A 24014-nucleotide genomic window follows, 5' to 3' on the forward strand; every position below is an offset into this window, starting at 1 on the left:
CGTTTCAAAAGTCTTCCGTCTTTCGTCTATTAAAGAATACCATGTATATCACTTACAGATTATTCGTGATTAGCCTTACGTTATCTGGAAGTCACGTGCACAAATGAAATATTTACTTCTAAGGGCTTCCTTAGTAACTAAAAACCAGATTTTTATATAATGTATATATGTGCACAGAGGTTGAGTAAATTACAATGAAACTGTTTCACGAGTATTCCCATATCGTTACAGTCAATGTCTCTACGTCCAGTCATGTTCTGTCTGACGACTGTGTCTTTGACAACAGTCCGTCAGCCTAGTCTTTTATCCAAAAGGCTCCATCATAAGGCTTTCATGTCCAAAGTACATTCCTCTTCCCAGAATGTTTTCTATAAACTATCCAGTGTTCGAGGACGACAGTTTCCCAGAGCTCGTTTCAACAATCCGATCCCCCCCCAAAAAAAAAAATCCATAGGCATTGCGTTTGGTAACTTGAACAGTATGTTTTTCGTTTAATAGCATGAACATCCGTTTATTTATCCAGCTGTCTGAGATATGAGACGGTTGAACAGTTATATTGAATAAAAAAACTTGTGTCACTTCTTCAGACAGAGAAAATTGTTGAATGCTGTTGCCTGGTATGCGTAGATGGCTTTTATCGTTTATCCATGGGTTTTGTTTTCGGTTTATTTCTTTTTTATATTCATACATCATTCTTATACAAAGTGCTGAATATTCGTCTATGTGCTTTTGATGTAGAAACAGAAAATTTATAAATCTTCATTTACCCACACACACAAAACTTAATTAATATAACCCTATCAAAGGTTTATTTATTAATCTACCTACTTTTTTGTTTCTTACAATCCTTTATTGTAAGTTTATTTTCTTTTACCAACTACTTCAAACAAAGTCACAACTTCGTTAAAATATAGATATTCATTCACTTAAATAATATATAGGAATATAATATATAGGTCTGTGTTTATTTATTTATCTAGTTAAACTTTGTTACGTCATTTATGGCTCATGAGTGGGTCAGTTTTAAAGATGAAGGCTTGTAACTCTGAAATGCGAGCTAGAGAAATCTTCACGAAGGGCATATCGTAGACAGCCAATACTGAGGAAGCTGAATCATAGTAGCTGTTTACTGAAATTTAGGCTTGAGAATACTTGTAGCTTTGTAACTATATTTCAGATCTGACGATCGTGATTAGAAATTAAATTTGTTAGACAGTGCATTTCCACTGCAGTGACGGTCCTGTATTTTTATAGACCTCTCTATACAGCTACATTTCAGCGTTTCCAATGTGCAGTTTGTTTCCTAGTTTTAACTGTCTCTCAGATATGTATGATTTAAGTCTTAAGATCGGGTACATAAGGCTATTTTGAAAAAAATGTGAGAAATCAGATAAGATTTTATTTTACACATACCTTGATAGAGTAGTAACTTGCAGAAAGACCACAAATTTCTTAAAGCTAAAGGCATCCAGTTGGAGCGTGAATATCTTTTGCCTATCATTTTTAAAAAGCTGACAGAGATAACCACCAGTACCAGGAGAGACATTAGTAAACATAACCATACCTAAAATATAATACTATATTCAGAAAAAAAAGATAACTTACAAAAATTTGTTTATCTTCATTAGTTAGTGATGTTTTTTCTATGCATATTAATTAATGGTATATAAAGTTTCTCATCTTCACACAGAGCTACATTCACTCAACGTCTTTTCTTATCCTATGCAGTGGTAACACAAAAAGTTTAAACTGTTCTACGTTTTGAATTTAATATACACCAGTGTTTTTTGTTGTTTTTTTGTTACCACTTCTTCCATATAAATGATGCATGTCATGATACATGAATCCGAAACTGGCTCTTGCGTCAAAACACTGAAAAATACATTATGAGAACAAGTATTACAGAAGTTGTATTTGGTGTAATGTTAAGTTTTTTTAAGGAAATTATATACAGGTTCAGTGTTGTTTATGTGAAATACCTTGCAAATAAAAACTAAAGTTGAAATCAAAGCCAGTCCTTACGTGGTGACAATGATTCATAAAGAAGTTTGATTAACGCAAAATACAGTCAAGGTTATTCTAAATGGAAAAGTCAACATGCAAATTGGACTTCTCAGATAAAGATCTCTTTATCGATATGAGATTTGTAGCGTTTGATCCAGACATTTGTGAAAAACATCCTGGACAGACAAACGCAAGCGTATTATTTATATTGTTTTCTAGTGGTGGCTTTTCAACTTATTGTGTTGTAAGCTACCCAGTAGAAGATTATGAAGGATGAACTAACAAAATGCAAACAATGTATAAAAATTAAATTAACGCATTCAAAATTCTTATATTAATAATTTGGAGCAACACAATATTTTATTATTCTACACAGTGATCCCAATCATCCGATTTTTGTTTCTAGCATGTTCAAGTGCCAAATTTCTTAACATTAATCGATACCTCGGTATTTTTCGAAAAACACTTGAGAACATTACATTAGTCAATAAGAACATTACATTAGTCAATAAGCTATGTTCAAGTTATTTCCACGAGGCTGTTTTCCAGCATTTAGTCACTAATATCTCTCTCGGAAAACTAAAGAACATCACAAAGATAGCAAAGGCTGATTTTAAGTTCTGTGTAACATGATTCTATTTTCAAGTATTGTATTCTTCTGTTGGAGTGATCTAATTTTATTCCTGAAACCATTGTTACAAAAGTTTTGTGTATTAGATTATTTACTACCATGCACATCCTAAAAACAAATATGTCAGCAATTTGAAATATTTCAGTAATAAAGAGGTATTTGACTCATTTTGCATTTACTAACCTTGAGCTGAATTTATTAACAAAAAGGAAATCACATTAAAAAAATAAATAAAAAATGTAAATGATTTAAGCAGATAGACCTGTCTTTTTTTTTTTGCGTAAAAGGCAACCATAAGACTTCAGCGTTTTCGAAAAGTGAACTTATTTTTTTCAGAGTTAAAGACAAAGATAGAACCCTAACGGCCACCCAGCGGCACAGCTATATGCCTGCGGATCAACACCACTAGAAACTGGGTTTCGATACCGTGGTGGGCAGAGCACAGATAGCCCATTATGTCGCTGTGTGCTTCATTCCGAATAACAGAACCATAATGCTGTGGATAGATAGATTTGTTTTCTTTTAACATAAAGGCCAGGCTTTTACCCTTTAAAGCGACACATCCATTTGTCCAAAGCGCTAAGTTTTATCATAAACACAACTTTTTGGTACCATCAAAAGTTGTTTGTTTGTAATTAATCACGGAGCCACATAATGAGCTACCTGTGCTCTGTCCCCTACGGCCCCCGCTAGTACAGCAGTAAGTCTCTAGATTTACAACGCTAAAATCAGGGGTTTGAAACCCCTTGGTGGGCTCAGCAGATAGCTCGATGTGGTTTTGCTATAAGAAAATCAAACAAACCGTCCATTACGAGTATCGAAACTCGGTTTTGGTGTTATTAGTCCTTCGATTACCGCTCAGCTACTGAAAACCTCTTTTTAGTGTCATGAATCAGTAAGATCTATTTAAGTAGTAAAAAATATAGAATTTTGGAGATTTTCTGTACTGTCTTGATGACAAATATCTAAAAATAGACATATATTATTACGACACTGGTTCACTGACCTCCGAGGCAAAACTTAGCAAGTATTTAAAAAACTTTGTTGATTTTTGCGGTGGTCCGGTCAACACACATAATTCGCCGGTGTAAAATGTGTTCGTCATTTCCGTCACTTGGTGGCGATCGTAATTGATGGTGAAAGGTCCTAAAGCAATGTCCGCCTCCTAAAAAGAAAAAAAAGAGAGAAATGTGGGCAGAAAAATGTACATTTTTAATGTTTAAAATGTTATTTTAATTAATAGAGTATAGTGATATCTAAAATATTTAAATGACTCTTAAAAGAAAGCTTATATCGAACTATCTGTGACTTTAATGGCCAAGTGGTTAACACACTCGACTTGCAATCCGAGGGTTCGAATCCCCATCACACCAACCATGCTTGCCCTTTCACCCGTGAGTGCGTTGTAATGTACAATCAATCCCACTATTAGTTAGTAAAAGAGTAGCCCAAGAGTTGGCGATGGGTGGTGATGACTAGCTGCCTTTCTTCGAGACTTACACTGTTAAATTAGGGACGGTTAGCGCAGATAGCCCTCCTGCCACTTTGCGCAAAATTCAAAAAACAAACACTCAACAAAAAGACGTATTCTTTGTGTCTTTGTACGCGCACGAGCATAAGTGAAGTATTTAGTGTACGTATGTGTAGGTGTGTAAACTGAGATGTGATTTCTGCTGTTTCAGAGATTTTGTGTGTTTATACACAGCTGAATCAATTGTTTTAGTTTATGTGAAAAGAATGATTGTTGTAATAATTTAATTTAAACAACAAGCTACCCAAAAGTCCCAATTTGTGATTGTATTTATTCCCCGAACTTTAAACAAACTATACTTCAGTGCTGTTATCTATGCTTCTTCAAGAACTAATATTAATTACGTTTTCTGTCAAATAATTTTCGTTAATCGAACCAGTGAGATTCGAATAAGTTCTGATTCTGATAATAATTCATTTGAATATATATATTTATTCACAGTTACATATTTCATTATAATTGCAGTATAACAGATGGCGCTGCACTGCAAATAAAATATGTAAAATCATTCCAGATAACACTTCAGCATTATTTGTAGTATTATAAGTTATTAATCCACTATAAATTCAAAACATTCACCAAACTACAACATAAATATCATAAAGCATAAAATTAAAAATATTAGAAAGTTACAACAGTTAGAATCAAGTATTTATTAAAATTCAGAATAAAAGAAGTAAAATAAACTCTTATAGGAAATATTAAAAAATCGTTATCATCACCGTGAAATAAAAGGTTTTAACTGATATTTTAAAAATATATCGATCATACTGTTATTTTTATCTCTACATCAGTTATTTCTTACACTTGGTTACAAATCTATTATTTCTACAGAGGTAGACGTATTTGAATGCTGGCTTAACATGGCCAGGTAGTGAGGGCGTTCGACTCGCAATCTGAGGGTCGCAGATTCGAAAACACCAAATATGCTCGCCCTTTCAGCTATAGAGACGTTATAATATGAGGGTCAAACTCACTATTAGTTGTTAAAAGAGTAGTCCAAGAGTTAGCGGTAGGTGGTGGTGACTAGCTGTCTTCCCTTTAATTTTATACTGCTAAATTAGGGACGGCTAGCTCAAGTAGCCTTCATATGACTTTGCCGCGAAATTCCAAACAAACAAGATTTGAATGCTAAATTACAGGTATAAAAAAATGTAACGAAATGATAGAAAATATTTTAACATATTTTCAACTACTTCGTACCTGGTTTTTAACAATAAGAAAATTAATTAATTAAGTATTTATTTTTTGTGGTTATTATTAAGGACAAAGATCTGTCTCTGCTCTGGGACTTTTTAGGGTTATGAGTCCTAAGGATTACTGTTGACCCTCTAGGGACTTTTTGTGGAGGATTATTTGTTTGTTTAGAATTAAGCAGAAAGCTTTACAATGGGCTATCTGTGCTCTTCCCAACACGGGTATCGAAACCCGGTTTCTAGCAGTTTGAGTGCTGAGACATACCGCTGTGCCACTGGAGAGCTTTTCTACAAAAAGTTGTACAGACTTAAAAACAATATTAGTCTTGTATCTTGTCTGTAACTGAATATTTTATCGACGGTTTAAGAAGAGCGAATTAGTTGTAAGTTGATATAGCTACAATTCTCTTAACGGGTAAGCAAGTTAGCTGTTTCACTGAGCAAAAGTCTAAAGTTAATTCTCTGAAATTCAGTAGTTTGTAATGTTCGAAATATGTAAATGTTCCTGGTTAAAAAGTCTGTAGTTTTCCGATTGATTAGTGTTTATCACAGTTATACAGTGACGACAGAAAGTGTTCGTACCCCTGCGTCCCGAGTGGTTTTTGCTCATAACTTAAAAAGTCTCACGAGTAGGCTAATAGAAGTATGGTATATTATAAATATTATAGTAACACACATGTACGTAAATTTTATGTAAATTAAACGACCAATAAACTGTTTATAAGCAAATAACCAAAAATAGGAGGAGGAGAAAGTGTTCGTACAGTTCAGAATGTGTGAAAAAACTTATATTCCCGAAAAATTTTGTTTAGTTTGGCGAATAAACTACATTATACCATTCCAGAACTAGATACTTAGTTCATAATTATTAGAATTTAGTCACCAAAAAATGTACTTCCGGCAATTTAGCGCCGTCTCCGTCATTATCTGCTTCGTCATCATGGCGAACAGGAAACGTTGTTTAAAAAACCGAATTATTGTAAAATACAAGTCGCGTGCGTCTCTTTCCGGTATTACTACACAACTTAGTGTGCCGAAATCTACTGTTCAAAGCATAATTGTCAAGTTTAAGCTTATAGGATAAACTGCTAACCTCCCTTGTTCTGGACGCCCCACCAAAATTTCAAAGAGAACAAAAAGGAAGTTTCTCAGAGAAGTTAGTAGGAACCCTCGTTTAACACGTAATGACATACAGAAACTGGTAAGGGAAACTGGGGTTGAAGTAAGCACCTCTACAGTTACGAACATGTTACGCTCTTCTGGGTTCAAAGCATGCCGTCCTTGTGGAACTCCATATTTAAAGCCTGTTCATTTAGAAGCACGATTGAGGTATGCAAGAAAGCATGTGGATAAACCCTTTACCTATTGGAAGAGTATTCTTTGGTCAGACGAGACAAAAATCGAGCTTTTTAGCCACAATGATGTTCGCTATATTTTCCATAAGAAGGGGGAACGAAATCTTTCAAAAAACACCGTTCCTACAGTAAAACACGGAGGTGGATCGATCATGCTATGGGGTTCCTTCAGCTCTTCTGGTGTAAGCAGCCTTCACCGCGTCAACGGAATCACGAAAAAAGAAGAGTACGTTGATATATTAGGCACTTATATCAAGAATGATGTTCGGAATTTGCGGCTTGAGCGTCGTTGGATCTTCCAGCACGACAATGATCCTAAGCACACATCGAAATATGTGCAATCCTGATTACAGATAAATCATATAAACATTCTGGAGTGGCAATCGCAGTCACCTGATCTCAACCCAATTGAAAACTTTTGGCATGAGTTGAAGACCAGGGTTCATCAGCATCATCCGAAAAACTTGAAAGAGTTGGGGGCCTACTTTAAAGAAGAATGGAAGAAAATACCAATCGAGTACTGTCAAACGATCGTGGAGGGCTATGAAGAGAGATTGTACCAAGTAATTCACCTGAAAGGCTACACAACTGACCATTAAAGTAGACGCACGAACACTTTCCGCCCCTCCTATGTTTGGCTATTTGTTTAAAAATAGTTTATTTGTCGTACAGTTTACATAAAAAATATGTAGATGTGTGTTAGTATAATATTTATAATACACTATACTTTCATTATCCTAATCGTGATACTTTTTGAGTTATGAGGAAAAACTACTTACGATGCAGGGGTACGAACCCTTTCTATCGTAACTGTAGCTTCCGAGATCTATAGTATACTAATTGTAACAAATCAACAATATAAAACTGTCTCTCCGCGTTGCGTTGGTTACTTTTGTAAGCCTTAAGGTGAAGTTCTCGAAAGTTCAGTTGGCAACAGTATTTGAATACACGTTAGTGCTTTCGTAAAACATATATTTTTTTTTTTTTACACTCGATAATCTTCTACAAATTTAGAGAATAGGCAGGAATTTCGTAACACATATCTAACACAATAAGTTACACACATTTTAAAATATTTATTTAACTATAACAAATATGTATGTTAGTAAATCCGTTACGTATACAACTACAATTACCTGTAACACTGATTAACAAACCCATATCGTATAGAAAAACAACTAAACAGATACATATAACTAACCTGTCTGTGCACCATCCCCGTCCAATTTCCGTTAGGTAGTTTAATACCCCAGTAGTGATCGTCAGGTGTCACCAACGTATAGCTACACCATTTTTGAGAGAAAAAACAACAAATAGTCAGTTATTTTTTCTCACGTCACAAAGACACACATAGAATATGAGTACTTTACGCTTAGCCTTACGTTATAAAAGAAAACAACTTTCTTAATGAGCTGCTAGAAACAGCAAGATATTGCGTATAAGACATATAAACTCGTGTGTTACCTAATGTTTAACCCTAGAATAACCAAAATGGTTCTAACTCTTTCGGCTTTTTAAACACATTTTTATAAAATTCTGTACCTAATTGCTTGTGGATCTTCGAATCATTTGGTTACAGAGTCCTTAATATACAAATATGATAAAGATTTTAAAACATAAAAAGACAATCACTAATGTTTGTAGTTTAGTACACAGCTATACAGAAGGTTATCTGTGCTATGCCCACCAGGGGTATCGAAACCTTCTTTCTATTGGTGCAAGTTCGCAAACACAACGCTGTGGCGCTGGGAACACATCAATAACCTAATTAATTATTAATTTAAGTAATAATAGGGTTTCTTATGTATTTGACATAGAATAAAAATATTGATTTCTTGTTATTTTCGTCAATTCTTCCACACCTGCTTATGTAATTTGTTATCTCACAGAAACAACTAAGTCTTATATTATAAGCTACGGCATAGGAAGGCGACGACTGGGCATGAGACTGAAATCCATAGTTTGAATCTTATTTAAACAACTTCGAAGCATTCTGTTAAGTGTAACTTTACTCACGGTAATAACCGGATGATTTAAAAAACATTTTGCCAATATGTATATTTAAAAGAAAGTTATTATGTACTGAGTAAAATTTGATTATTTTTGGCAATTCACGTGCTTATGTCTATGGAATAATCAAATGACGTGATTCAGAGAAATAACAAAGATTTAATTAAATAAAAATGTTATTTCTAATTTATGCTTTTGTTTTCTAAAGTGAATAACAGCATTTTCTTTGTAATAAACCGTTTATATTGGAATGCTTATTGTAAAAGGGGCGATATTACCTGTTTTTAGGTAAAAGTGTAATAATAACTTATTTTTAAAATAGAAGATTTTAGAAGACGCTAAGTGCTATAAGGTGCAAAGGAAATGAAATACGAAAGGCTATAAGTAACTACATCACAAGAGCTGAACAACACATTTCAAGTATAATCATTAGATCAAATAACTTCTTGAAATGCGTGCTAAAAAGACTTTTTGTTTGTTTGTTTTTGAATTTCGCACAAAGCTACTCGAGGGCTATCTGTGCTAGTCGTCCCTAATTTAGCAGTGTAAGACTAGAGGGAAGGCAGCTAGTCATCACCACCCACCGCCAACTCTTGGGCTACTCTTTTACCAACGAATAGTGGGATTGACCGTCACATTATACGCCCCCACGGCTGGGAGGGCGAGCATGTTTAGCGCGACGCGGGCGCGAACCCGCGACCCTCGGATTACGAATCTCACGCCTTACGCGCTTGGCCATGCCAGGCCCAGTATGGTACTAAATCAAAGCACAGCCCAAGAGGATTCATATAGCTTAATTAGGCAACAGTGAAAATTTGTATTGACACAGAAGAGCACTGTAAATAGTTCTCGTATTTTTTTCAATGTTTCAAAGGCATCAAATTGTTGATAAAAGTTGTGATTTTTTTTTTCTTATAAATGGTTTTAAATTATTAAATGACTCGGAACCAGTTGGAGCTATTAGTTGCTTTAGTTCTGTTATAATTAATTGTTGTTCTTTTAAATTTTAAGAACGTTAATGTCATTTCGCTGCCGAGCGTGACCTAGTGGATAATGTTCCGAATGATGCATTTGGCGTCCCCATTATCGAAAAAAAAAAAAGCTCTCTATAAGAGTGATGATCAAATCCCATTACTATCTTCGAGAAATGTAGTCCCAGAGTTGGCGGTAATAACTAATTGCTTTCCCTCTAGTCTATCACTACAAAATTAGAAACGGTTAGGGCAGATAACCTTCACGAATATTTGCGCGAAAATCAACAAACAGATTACGCCGCTTCGAGGCAACTCGTGGCGAATTGTTTCATCACAATCTAGCCATGTTCTGTTTAATGATGAGAAAGTCATTACTGTTTGCACGTATGACGTCTGGAATCCACTAGAATAAAATCGAGTAAATCTGTATTTAGGGCTTTATATCTAGCGTTAGAGAAACACTTGTAGAAAATATATTGGTGAGTATACAATCTACTTATGCAGCTCAAGTGTAGTGGACGACATTTTCAGTCTTCTGCCTTTCATCTTCTGGCTAGGACGGAAGTCTTTTAAAATGTCGTCCACAACACTTGACCTGCATAAGTAGATTTTATAACCACTAATATATTTTTTCAATGTGTTTCTCTAATAAGCAGTAGCCATTGGTTCCACGGTCAATTCAGTATTAATATTCTGCATGGACTATCTATCAAAGGGTTTCATGTTAACCTGCAAATAATGACGCGTTCATTTACAAAAAAAAAAACAACAAAATGATTGTTTTAGAAGTCATGTTATTTTTTATATTATAGTAATACTATGAAGCTGGCGTCATAAATTCAGCTTAAAGATTTAATTATTATTACAAACGGCTTACAAATATCCAATAAATGTCAAATAATTTCTTTCTCAACAGAAACCTAAAACAATCTCGGGTTTTAGTTTGCTATTATTATTTATCTTAAACAACTTGGGTGTAATTTTAAAGATGGTAACCATCCATTTTAAATGATTGTTGTCAAAAATATTTTATAAGCAAAATACCTTTAGAATACGAATGGTTTGCTATTCAATAAAATATTTGAAAATAATAATTACAATAAATTGTGTAAATACATGGCTATTCGCTGTAAGTCAGGTTTCGATCCCCGTGGTGAGGCAGAGCACAAATAGCCCAATGTGTAACTTTGTGTTTAATTGCAAACAAAGAATAATTTATCAACAACAATCCAAAGTTATGAATACGAAATCGGAAAATGACTATTTATATTGTGTACATTCTCACGTATATAAAAATAATTCACTACATACAGATGAATAAATACACCCGGAAATAATTTATAGAATGGAATTGCGATAGTCATCGTGATGGTACTGCCATCGGTGAATAATCTAAGATACAGTCGATGGAAGTTGGAAGCACGAATCAGTACGAACTGGAGAACTAGTTTTGCGCATGCGCTTGGATGAATCACTACTTGTGGGGTTGTTTGTGATATTGTAGGATGTGCTTATAGCTGGAAAACTGTAATTTAATTTGTTATTCTGTAAGAATAACTGTAGCATTAGTGTTAAGATGCGACAAGACACCAGTTAATAATACCACACGTAGCAATTTTCTCTTATAAACTTGTGTTACTCAAGACGGCTGGTATGGGTATTAAAACTTTTATTAAAATAAAGTACAGAACAGGTTAGCCTGAAGGTGACCTAAGAAGATCGAAACAATGTTTTATACTTTATTTTAATGAAAGTTTTAATAACCATGCTATTTGTCTTGATATACATTTTCAATTTAAATGGATTTCTCGTCATCACGTAAAACTTCTGTTTCGTATAACCATAGCTCTAGATGCACAAAACTGTGTCCAGTGAAAAGTTCTAGATTTGTGTTTTTATAGAGTACTATCACTTAAACAATAAGTAAGATACAATGAACGTAAAAATATATTTAATGTATCTCAAAAATTTCCTTGCTTTAATTTGTAGTATTAGAATAATTTTAATGCTTTTAATGAAAATAGATCATTGAATAATGATTAATAGTTTTACAAGGAATAAACCGTATTAACAAATAAATATATCTTCAATTATGTGAGTGAGTAAATTTACTACAAGTTTTCCTGAATCAGTGAAAGTATGGTGTGTTTACAATAGTGAAGCAACGTGATTCTTATGTAATTACTGTAATTACCACGTGGTTTTTAAAGCAAAGTATGATAACTTAAATATAAATATTTGTGGTAAGAGAAAATCAGTCGGCTTATTCTATTTTTATGTTATATATAAGTTTACTTCAAGTATTAATTCAAAATCAAAAATGGAACAACGTTATTTAAATACTGACATTCCTAACAGAAATCAAAGAATTTTAGGACATAACACATTGTAATACCAAAACACAAAAATTTAAAAATTACAAATCAGTTAAAAAAATATAATATTTTCTTAACCGATACGTAATGAATAAGTATATATGCCCCCCGCTAGTACAGCAGTAAGTCTACGGATTTACAACGCTAAAATCAGGAGTTCAATTCCCCTCGGTGGGCTCAGCAGATAGCTCGATGTGGCTTTGCTATAAGAAAACACAAACACAAATGAATATATTGATATTTTCGTTCTTTTTTTTATAAGAAAGGAAAATACTGAGATATTAAATCAAGAAACAAAATCCTTACCTGAAATTTAATGAACGAGATAAGTGTTTCAGTACTTTCGCCATTGGTCCATTTATCTTAATCCGGCCACCAAGGTCACGTGTCACTTCTATAAATGGAAACCACTAAAACACGTACAAAAGGGAACAGCTTCAATATTTTGATTAAGTGGAGTTTAATAAACGTTACGATAACTTTCTTGCAATGCTTACAAATCTACACTTACCCCTTCGACGGCTACACGTAGATTCGTCTATCGAGAGGCACGCATTTAGTTGAGGAAACACGACTCCAGAATATCTAGAAAAATCATAATTAACTGACTTTGTTTTTTCTTCATATCCTCAATCATACTTTCTACGCCATGCTTGTATGAGGAGAATGTCTATTCTAATTTACTACGCATGTTATTTGATTTTAAAGGATCAAGTGATGTACCAAAAATCTTGTAACCACTTATATGGTCTCAGAGCAATTTCAAATATATCAAAGTAAAACCTTATAAGGACATTCAATAAAGGTATGACGTAATGGCTTCATAATTTTAATAAGTGTTATTTTACCAAAAACAGATAGTATACAGTAAGGCTTCCTTGACTGCTTGAAGACGGTCTGCGAAATTTGACTGAAACGTTGTAAAAATATATGAAACCTCAAGAACCACAAAAGTGTAATGATATCTAAAACATGTACCTTCAGAGAATATGGTTATTGTTGTTGCATACGAAAATTATAAAAATATAATTGTGGAAATCATTTCAGGGCGCTCAATTCGAGTCGTGGATTCGAATACCCATCACACCAAATCTACTCGCCCTATCAGCCGTGGAACGTTATAACGTTATGATCAATCCCACTATTCGTTGGTAAAAGAACAGTCCAAGAGTTAGCGATGGATGGTGATTACTAGCTGGTACAGCGGTAAATCTACGGAGTTTCAGCGATAAAATCAGGAGTTCAATTTCCTTTGGTGGACTCATCAGATAGCTCGATGTGGCTTTGCTATAAGAAAACACACACGCCTTCCCTCTAGTCTTACACTGCTAAATTAGGGGCGGTTAGTGCAGGTAGCCCTCGTGTAGCTTTACGTGAAATTCATAAAACAGACAAACAGCACATAGTTTCATGTAAAACATGTAATGTTTTAATGTTTTGCACTGAACAAAGTACGTATTTGACACTGAACAAAGTACGTATTTATTACAAACATATGATTTCAAATTCGGAAAGTAGTAATTAAGAGAAATCCAAGAAAAAATTGTAGTAACGTGATTTTAATCACGAATAAATGCGTGTTGGTTTTAGTTGTTCAAGAGCCTTTGATAATTAATTAATATGTAATTAATGCCGTAATATTAAAGGTTTAAGCTGCATATATAAATATAATTTCGGATCGAGTTTAGGCGCTGGCTCGTCAGTTTCCTTTACGGGATTGAAGTGAAACAATATATATATATATAAGGCTTTAAAATCATACACTGCAAATTCTCATGTACTTCTTTGATGGCCTGCCAGCCCCTTGCTGGAATGAAATAACAAAAAATAAAATGAATTTAGGTTGTCCAGCGCTACTTAAAAGCTCTAGTATAGCCACTGGCTTGTGATAGACAATATACCAATTTTTAAGTTATTTTTAGCGTCTCTAATTTAACATCTATAAATAGTCATCTGAGAACAATGTGGGAAAAAAATATATCCAGTTAAGCGTTATTTTCATTCAAATATCAGGCTTAAAGATTTATATTCATTCTCCAGTTTCTAACTTTTAACACTGCACTATAAAATAACATATCAAGTTTCAAAAGACCAAAACTAACCGAAAACTTATCATTTGCCTCCCAGTAGCACAGCGGTATGTTTGCGGACTTACTACACGAGAAACCGAGTTTTGATACCCCTTGCGGGCAAAGCACACATAGCCCTTTGTGCAGCATTGTGCCTAACTTCAAACAAACTTACAACGCTGAAACTGGGTTTCGATACCAGGGATGAAGAGAACACAGTTAGATTTATCTTCTGTGCAATCAAAACATTCATCTGTCTTTTAACGACATGTCTAGTTTCATTATTTGGCCATATAAGTGGAGTATAATTTTCAGTTAACAGCTTTTCATTCTTACGACATCGCATATACGATATTTATTTGTTGTTTACATTTTATTTGCTCTTTAACTCACTATAACTGGCGTTTTAAAACCTTTTTCTTGGCTTTTGATAAAGCGCTGTAATATGTATATATATATATATTCCAGCCATCTTCCTCGTAACTGAATACAGCCCTTTAACATCTTTCCAAGAGTTATTTATAAAACAAAAAGGTGACCTCTTTATACTGATATTTACCCTTTAATGTCATAGCCCTGTCTACGGAAGCCATTAGAACCTTAGTGGTGAGTTGTTTTTTTCTTTTTCTGTCTTCTGCTCTACAACAAAATACATTTGAAACGACCAGAGGGATGAAATTTCAGGGTTCTCACAAAATCGAGTGGGCTACATTAATTTTATATATAGTACAGAAGTTGACTAATTAAGCTATTGAAGTAAAGTTGTGGCCAGTGTTTATTTATGCTTAATTTTACCAAGTTTTAAATATAGATAGATACTGAAGACATTTCTACACGACAAGATATAAGGTAAATGTTAAATAAAACCATTATGTGAAATGTAGGGAACAGGTTTATTATAACACGTAGATTATCGAAAACACTGGCCTTCCACATGATGTTTACTTGTGAAGCGCAAAGTTGGGCTACCAGTGCACTGCTCACCGCGGGTATCTAAACCTCATTTGTAGCATTACAAGCCCTCAGTATTACCGTTTAACCACCTTTAACCATAGAAAACAATCTTCTTTAAAATAATTTACAACAACACTCGAGGATGGAAAGGTCAAAGGTAGGAATTTGAAAAGACTGTGCAGCGGAAGCGACGAGAATGTAAAAGGTCAACAGCTTATTTTCATCAAGAAACGACAGAAAATGATATCTGATATGCTTCTTCAAAAAAATGAATTTTGAAACATAAATATTAAGTGAAGTATTGAAATGATACTGCAACATTACATGGAAGTGATGTTTAAAGTAGTTTTTATAACTTCTGAAAGAACATAAACAATTTATTTTATGAAATATAACTTTCAACCAATATATATAATAACTAGACACTGAGAATAATCTTTGGAGGACAAAATCTTTGCATATAAATACTGAAGCTTAGGGTTCTTTAAGTATACGTATATAAAAAGGTTAAAATAAAAGAATCATTTTTTTTTTACCTAAACGACTCATTCTATATGTGCACTTGGGTTAAACAGCTGTATTAATGACACCTGGTACTGGAGAGACTTGTTTTGATTTCGCGTAAAGCTACACGAGGGTTATCTGCGCTAGCCGTTCCTAATTAAGCAGTATAAGACAAGAAGGATGGCAGCTTAACCACTATCACCCACCGCCAATTCTTGGGCTATTCGTTTTTTTACCAACAAATAATGGGATTGATTGCACATTATAATGTTCCCACGGCTGAAAAGGCTAGTATGTTTGGTGTAATGGGGATTTGAACCCGCGACCTTCAAATTACGAGACGAGCGCCTTAACCATCTGGCCATACTAGACAGTTCCAAAAAGAAGAAAGAAAAAACAGCTTGCTAACACACCACTACCTCAAGGTTTTTGTCTGGCTCTTTGAACTGAATAACGGGACTGAGTGATATTTTTATTACTTTTATTTATGTGAACCGTGTTCTGCAGTATCAGTTCTTGAAACTCAAACTCTTTAATTAGTAGTCCAATACTCAATCAAGAATGAAATATCATAAAAACCTTTTGGAATATAAACAAATGTACCTATTTTTCATTACCCTAGAATTTTAAAGTTTATATAAGGAAATAACGCAACACACAACTTCTTATTTTTTTCAAGTGGATTAAGGTTTAACCATAATAATGAAGAAAAACCTAACTTAAAACCATGATTTGTAATTACAATATTTTTGTCAAATCAAACTGATTACAATAATATAACTTTTTAAAAAATATGAGAAACACAGATGTATTGGAAATAAAGAAGGTATTCCAAGTCCAATATAAGTAACTTTACGTATTCTTTAAATAAAAACATGAAATAGAAACTGAAGACAGATTTTAAAATGCTGAATATATGAAAATACAGACGTAAAAAGGAAAGTTTGAGCAAAATAATATTTGTAAATAATGGAGGAAAGACAAATAATACTAGTGTTTGTTTGTTTTTAGGCCTGGCATGGCCGAGCGCGATAAGGCATGCGCTCGGAATCTGAGGATCGCGGGTTCGCATCCGAGTCGCGTTAAACATGCTCGCCCTCCCAGCCGTGGGGGCGTTATAATGTTACGGTCAATCCCACTTTTCGTTGGTAAAAGAGTAGCCCAAGAGTTGGTGGTGGGTGGTGATGACTAGCTGCCTTACCTCTAGTCTTACACTACTAAATTAGGGACAGCTAGCACAGATAGCCCTCGAGTAGCTTTGTGCGAATTTCAAAACAAACGAAACGAAATTGTTTGTTTTTTGTCAGTGCTTGTTTGTTTAAAATTAAGCACAAAGCTACATAACGGTCTATCTATGCTTTACCCACCACTGGTATCGAAACCCAATTTCTAGCAGTGCGAGTCCACGGACATACTGCTGTGCCACTGGAGGACGTGTTTTATTGTAAAGCTATACAATCTTAACTGTGTAGGTCCATAAACTTGCCGTTTACCCATTGAAGGGGATCGAAAAAACCATAAAGATCAAGGGTTGTGCCAAAACTGGATATGAAATAAAAACAAAGGAAACATGAGTTAACAATAAACAGGGGCAAAGTTAATAGTGGGAAAAACCAGAATTTTTCAGAACAGTTAATGTTAATCTAACTTAAACGTAATTATCACTGATCAAATGTAAATATAAATGCTTGCTTGTTGCAAATATCACTGTTTAAAGCAACGAATTTTGACAGTAAAGGTCTAGAATTTTGTTATTCTTATATTCTGTAATACTTTGAAATGTTAATGGAACATATTTTAATTCTTTATTTTGTTTTTCTTACAAGAACTCAAAATACAAAATGTAAAGTTATGTATTTGGTTCCAACTTACCCTCTCTTCGACTTATATTTCGAAGTTTCTGTTAGAACACAAATTTTCAGAACGTATCTTGTCCACTCTTTTAAGATTTGGATTTTTTTTCCTTTTCTGTCACGATGTACGTAATTGTTAAAACTAACGGATGACTGCTATTGGATTGTTCTGATCATACGACATTTTAGTTTGCTAAATTAATAAAATGTTTTTACTTGTTTAAACATTAGAGAATCTAATGTTTACTTCATCTAGCGATTTTAGCTAAATCATTCTTACTAGTGTAATGACCAATTACAGAACATTTCCGAAAGCAAAGTTTTACAGTCGAACATTTAGAAAACAAATAATAGATTTGCCAGCCATATCCAACCGCAAACGTTGATGATTTTAGGTTAATCAAATACTGAAAGTATATTGTATCAATATTAAAGTATAAGTGCCACTCATGGAACAGGACTGAAAGAAAACACACAAAGAATTATTATGTAAGTAACTGAGTAGATCAACAATGAAATGTACTGAATAAAACAGATTAAACACCACTGCAAATACAAACTTTGACATTTAAAAAGAGACAGAAATAACGTTTTCTTTAAAAGAAATAACCGTTGTAGTGATTGCTAATATACATAGAGGATAATTTACAAATAATATCACGTCAAAATGATTAAATATTGAAAACTCCTGGAGGATCTAAGCCTAACTAGTCAGAGTAAGGTTAGTTTGGACATGATACCAAACAGTATGATAATACGAATAGTTTTGTTGTTTTCAACAATTATTTGAATAAAATGGCTGTCATCGTAAAAGAAGATCAACAAACACTATCAAGAATATATGGTACTTGCACTAGAATAGGTTTGATATATTCTGATCTAGAATGACAAAACCATATTTAACCTCTTATTTATTGTAGTGTTTAAAACACCTACTATCAATTTTTATTAAATACAGTTTATGGCTCTCATTGTGGCTCTGGTGAAACAACACTTGTAAGTTTCAATTAGAATAACACAGACAATAGTTACAAGTTAAATAAACAATACATTATAATTTTCTGAGACTACTAAATGGCATTAAATCACATTTAAAAAACTCAAGGCACGATTTGTGTTGGAGAGAATATAAATTATTAACAATGTAATTTTCTTTGTTTTGCTTTCCTTTTAAGGGTTAGTTAATTAGTTCAGTATACGAACTGGAAACACTTTAATATATATATATATATCGAGTTGAATATCACATTGTATTTCGAGGAAGAGAATTAAAACATATTTTTGTTTCATAAATATGATGAAACTCCTGATCTTCATTCTGTTCTCCAATTGTAGGAACCTCATTGTTTGTTTGTTTTACAAAGAAATACATTTTCATAGGAACGTCAGTGGTTTTTTTCCAGACAAGCATCTGTCATGGAAATTTCACTGATTTAGTCCAGATAAATACACTGTTATAAAAACCTCACTGATTTATTACAGACAAATACACTGTCATAGGAAACTCACTGATTTATTCGAGACAAATTAGTACCATAGGAAAGTCAATGTTTTATTCCAAACAAAGACACTGGCATAGAAAATTGTCTTCCTTAGTTAATATGGAAGTCCTGATGATGTGTGCAGGAGTACCTTATTCTACATCAGGAAATCAAATCTGTCTGGCTTCAGATGATGTAGAGATGTAGTGCATGATGTAGAGATTTCAAAACATTATTAAAATATACATTATGATAAGTTAGACAAACAATTAATCAGTGTAACTTTTTCAAAGAAAGGTTAATTTGAAATTGCATTTTAATTTTTTGTCGTTGTTGTCAAGAGAATATCTACATTGGATAACCATGGAATGCTCACTACGGTTATCGAAGCTCAATGTTTAGCGTTATAAACCCTCAGGGTGACCACATTAAAAAAATCGTAATAGAAATTTAAACTTGAATCCCCTTTTGATAATAAATTTTATAATATTGTCAAATAGAAAAATAAAAAGATAAGAAGGGGAGTCCACGCAACCAGGACCTCCTAAATACATTACTAAATAGGTTAACAGAACCTCTTAAATACATTACTAAATAGGTTAATAGGACCTCCTAAATACATTTCTGAATAGGTTAACAGAACCCCTAAATACATTACTAAATGAGTTAACAGGACCTCCTAAATACATTACTGAATAGGTTAACAGGACCTCCTAAATACATTACTAAATAAGTTAACAGGACCTCCTAAATACATTAGTAAATAAATTAATAGGACCTCCTAAATACATTACTAAATAGGTTAACAGGACCTCCTAAATACATTACTAAATAGGTTAACAGGACCTCCTAAATACATTACTAAATAGGTTAACAGGACCTCCTAAATAAGTTACTGAATAGATCAACAGGACCTCCTAAGTAAATACATTACTGAATAGGTTAACAGAACCTCCTAAATACATTACTGAATAGGTTCACAAGACCATCTAAACACATTACTGAATAGGTTAACTACAGAGTTCTGTAAGCTATAGAAATAAATCAGTTGAATATTTTGAAATATAAAAAAAACAGTCAGAGTATTCAAGATAAAACATTACTTTTCATATAAACTTTCATAGTGTGGTGTTCGCAAGTAAAACTGATTTTTTGCACAAGAATTGGATAGATCTGCTTGATAACAATAGGATCAAACAGTTTCAAAACATGGCTGAAATTTAAGGTATGATAAAATAAGGAGAACGGACAAGTTTGCTCAAAATTTATAACCATCATTTATATAGGTGTAGTATATCGGCAGGTAGTTTCTTTCCGCATAATTGGGTTTCGTCAAGATAAACAGTACGATCGCAAAAATAGAATTGAGACAGATCTAAAGTTTTGAGATACCAAACAAGCTTTAGATGATGACATCACCACATAATTAGTCATTAACAGCATTCGTCAGCTGTAACATGAAGACATTATCCATTCGACCAGCAAAGGGCATTACATTCGTTTACACCTTTCAATATGGATGTGTGACGTCACAATAATATCTGCTTGGATAGAGTAGATATTACCTACTTTAGACAACAAGAGCACAATAGCAACTAGAACGAAAAAACTTAAGTGTTTTTTTTTTTACAACATGTTTCTGCCAAATTTGTAAAAAAGCTAACTAAAGTTTTTCTAAACTTGTTATATTACTAGAAAAGTAGATAGAAAACATATGATATGTCTACATATGACAATAAGGTTGTTTGTTGCTGAGCACATGAACTACACAATGGGCTAATTGTGCCGTATTGAAACTCGGTTTTTAGCATTATAAATCTTCATAATTATGGATGAGTCATTGGGAGCTATCACAAGAGGGATATAAATCGAGCGGGGTTTAGTGGTCATCGTGTCAAAATGTGGATCCGAGGTTTCATAGTTTGCACCTTATTATCGCACTTTGAGACCATGAGTGTGTTATAAGTGTGATGATCAAAACCCATTATTCAATTAGATTAGCCTACAAGTTATCACTAAGAGGTGTTTACTAGCTGCTTTACCTCCAGTTTACCACTTCAAAATTAGGGACTGCTAGCGCAGATACAGCCCTCAAATGATTTTGCTTAAAATTCAACAAACAAATGTAGGGGAAATAAACATAAAGCTCATAAAGCCTAGTATGATTAAACTATTTTCAACATGTGTTATCAAGGCACACAAACTCTTTAAAAACATCTCAGTTGAATAAAACACCTATTAAGTGAATTCAAAGTACCGTCATGAGTCTTTTCTTCAATTTTTCACTGTTTAATAGTTATATTAATTTTGCAAATGTTGATTAATCAGTGGAAATAATAGTCAGAGGTAAGCAATTTTGCTACTTCCTTCCCTGTTTGTTTTAGTCTTCCTTTTTTAATACATAAAAAGTTTAATACACAAATTGTGCAATGAACTACTGTTATCTTATAGTCTTAACTTTAGCTAACTTTATGCAATCCTAAGAAAATGTAAACTAATAAATTTTCAGTCTACTTTATAAATTCACTGATTAATTAAACTTTACACAATTATCTGGTATGAGAATAGTCTAAGGACGAAACACGTGATCGAGGAAGTAAGTTCACATAAATTAAATAGAATACGGCACAGAATTTTGAAACAAACCTTGTATATATTTTGATATCACTAATTTGAATTCAACATAAAAGAAAACAAATATCGTTATCAAACTTAAGTTACATATATCGCACAAGTGTTTATATAAGAGCTCTGAATTATAAATCAGCAGTTCTCAAGCTGTAGTAACCTAAGAACCCCTTTTAATTAAAAATGTTTTCACGGCACCCTTCTCCCCAAAAAAACTTCTCGAATTTTTTTTTTTTTTGGGGGGGTGGGTGGGGGGAGAGATTTTATGTACATGAAAATATACATTCCAAAATTTATAGTTTTAAATTATATAGATTTAATTTTACACACAACAAGTTATCATATATATCATATTTTTAAAAGTATTTTTCTGCAATTTCTGAGATGATTCGCTAATCTCAGCATGAGAAACGCTGCTATATTGAAAGAATTAATTTCCAGAGAAACGTACACTTGGAAACACACACACATATGTCAATAGTTAACTTAAACTAACACAACTATTACAACGAAAAGTATTTCAAGAAGTGATGAAAGTGTTAGAAAGTAAAGGACGTCATATGATATTAACTAAAACCGGCACTCACACACCTTTTATTGATGGTATTTGATGGTATATATATATATGTGTGTGTGTGTGTGTGTGTGTGTGTGTGTACAATTTGTTATAACCAGGACACAGGCTTATTGTGGGAAACAGAATGTACCTTAGGTGTTGGAGGTGACTGCGAAAGTAGGACCCACATTGCAGTGGAGATACACTGTCCATCAGTCTTAACCTCCGTTCACCAGTATCACATAAAGAAATATAATAAACTAAGTCAGAAGAATAAAATAACGGTATAAAATAAGTAAAAATAATAGAAATTAGAAATAAAAGAGCGAGATGTGGGTGCTGAAGCTCACAACGTCCCACATCTATATCACCATTCACTACCTGCAGACAGTTGTGAAAAGGTGACTGTCCTCGAGAACAAAGAAAAAAATTAAATGCAAAATAAAAATAAGAATAAGGTTCTGCCATTTGGGAGTAAATAAGTTAAGTAAACTTACCTCATGAAATTAGCATTCCAGCCCCCATTATGGTAGAAAGTCACTAATTGGTAGTCCCGTAAACGAATTATAGTAGTATGGAGAATCCAAACCAGATATCTAAACTAACCAGTGTAACTCCCAACCACCACCCATTAAGTCGACTATAACTATCAGTGTTCTTACTCTAAATAAGTCTTAATATGCAGTAAGGTGTTCATTCGCATAAAGTAGTGTCAAGTTGTTAAATGATCTTATTTACGACTAAAAATAGTTATCAGACATTTTAATAAAATTTCCAAATTCCTTTAGTTTTAATTTTTTCATATTTTTAATGTATTATTATAGTTAATACAGAATATTTTAATAATTTTATTTGAATTTTTTTATTAAATACATAATATGATCCACGCTACTTACAGTAGTAAGTCTACGGATTTGAATCACTAAAATCAGGGGTTCGATTCCTCTTAGTGGGCTCAGCAGATTGCCTGATGTGGCTCTGCTGTAAGAAATCACACACACACCCATTTAATATTAATTTTTATCAGTATTTCAACATTACTAAAGAAATAATATAATTTATTACAAATTTTGCAAAATTTAAATAATTGTTAAGAATATATCGCTTATAACAGAAGAGTATGGTACATATACTGGAAAGGCAAAATATTTTCTTTTATCAAAAATATTTATATAGATATCCTTACCAATTATTTTAAATTCTAAATCTTGACGTTCGTTGTTGCTTATTAATTTCGCGCAAAGTTACACGGTGGCTATCTGCGTTAGCCTTCCATAATTTATCAGTGTAAGACTAGAGAGAAGGCAGCTAGTCGTCACCACCGACCGCCAACTCTTGGGCTACTCCTTTACCAATGAATAGTGGGATTGCCGTCACATTATAACGCCCCTCCCCCGGCTGAAAGGGCGAGCATGTTTGGTGCGATGGAGATTCAAACTCGCGATCTTCAGATTACGAGTCGAACGCTTTAATCCACCTGGCCATGCCGGGACTTTCTAAATTTAAATAATGTAATTCTGTATTAGATATTAAAGTATTTTCAATTTCCAAATATACCAGATAAAGAGTGTTAATAACATTATTTATTTCAGGATTATTTATACTAATTAAATCACTTATATATCTATAAATGAAGGCAAAAATATTTGTTTGTTTTGAATTAAGCACAAAGCTACACAATGGGCTATCAATGCTCTGCCCATCACAAATATCGAAACCCAGTTTTTAGCGTTGTAAATACGCAGACATATCGCTGAGCCACTGGCGGCGCGAAAATATCTGTGTTTATAGTTTACAATAAAGTAAAGATATAAATTTGTGTTACAAGTAGAATTGTTAGCTGACGCTGGAACTTCTATTACATGTTTTAAAACCTGGTTATTGAAAAATATA

General features: G+C 33.3%; 1 protein-coding gene across 1 annotated transcript in view; it reads right to left on the bottom strand.

Annotated features, from left to right (window-relative positions):
* Window positions 1–24014, bottom strand: part of LOC143246455 (glutamate receptor-like) — a 36552-nt gene that overhangs the window by 6910 nt on the left and 5628 nt on the right. Inside the window, exons 2-7 of the mRNA XM_076493184.1 lie at window positions 23018–23102; window positions 12588–12661; window positions 12383–12486; window positions 7919–8000; window positions 3642–3800; window positions 1414–1564 (exon numbers count right to left, since the gene is read on the bottom strand). Of these exons, the coding sequence (XP_076349299.1) occupies window positions 1414–1564; window positions 3642–3800; window positions 7919–8000; window positions 12383–12426 (436 nt within the window). The 5' untranslated portion in view covers window positions 12427–12486; window positions 12588–12661; window positions 23018–23102. The remainder of the gene's footprint in view (window positions 1–1413; window positions 1565–3641; window positions 3801–7918; window positions 8001–12382; window positions 12487–12587; window positions 12662–23017; window positions 23103–24014) is intronic.

Source organism: Tachypleus tridentatus, chromosome 3, assembly GCF_004210375.1.
Source record: "Tachypleus tridentatus isolate NWPU-2018 chromosome 3, ASM421037v1, whole genome shotgun sequence".
NCBI lineage: Eukaryota > Metazoa > Arthropoda > Merostomata > Xiphosura > Limulidae > Tachypleus > Tachypleus tridentatus.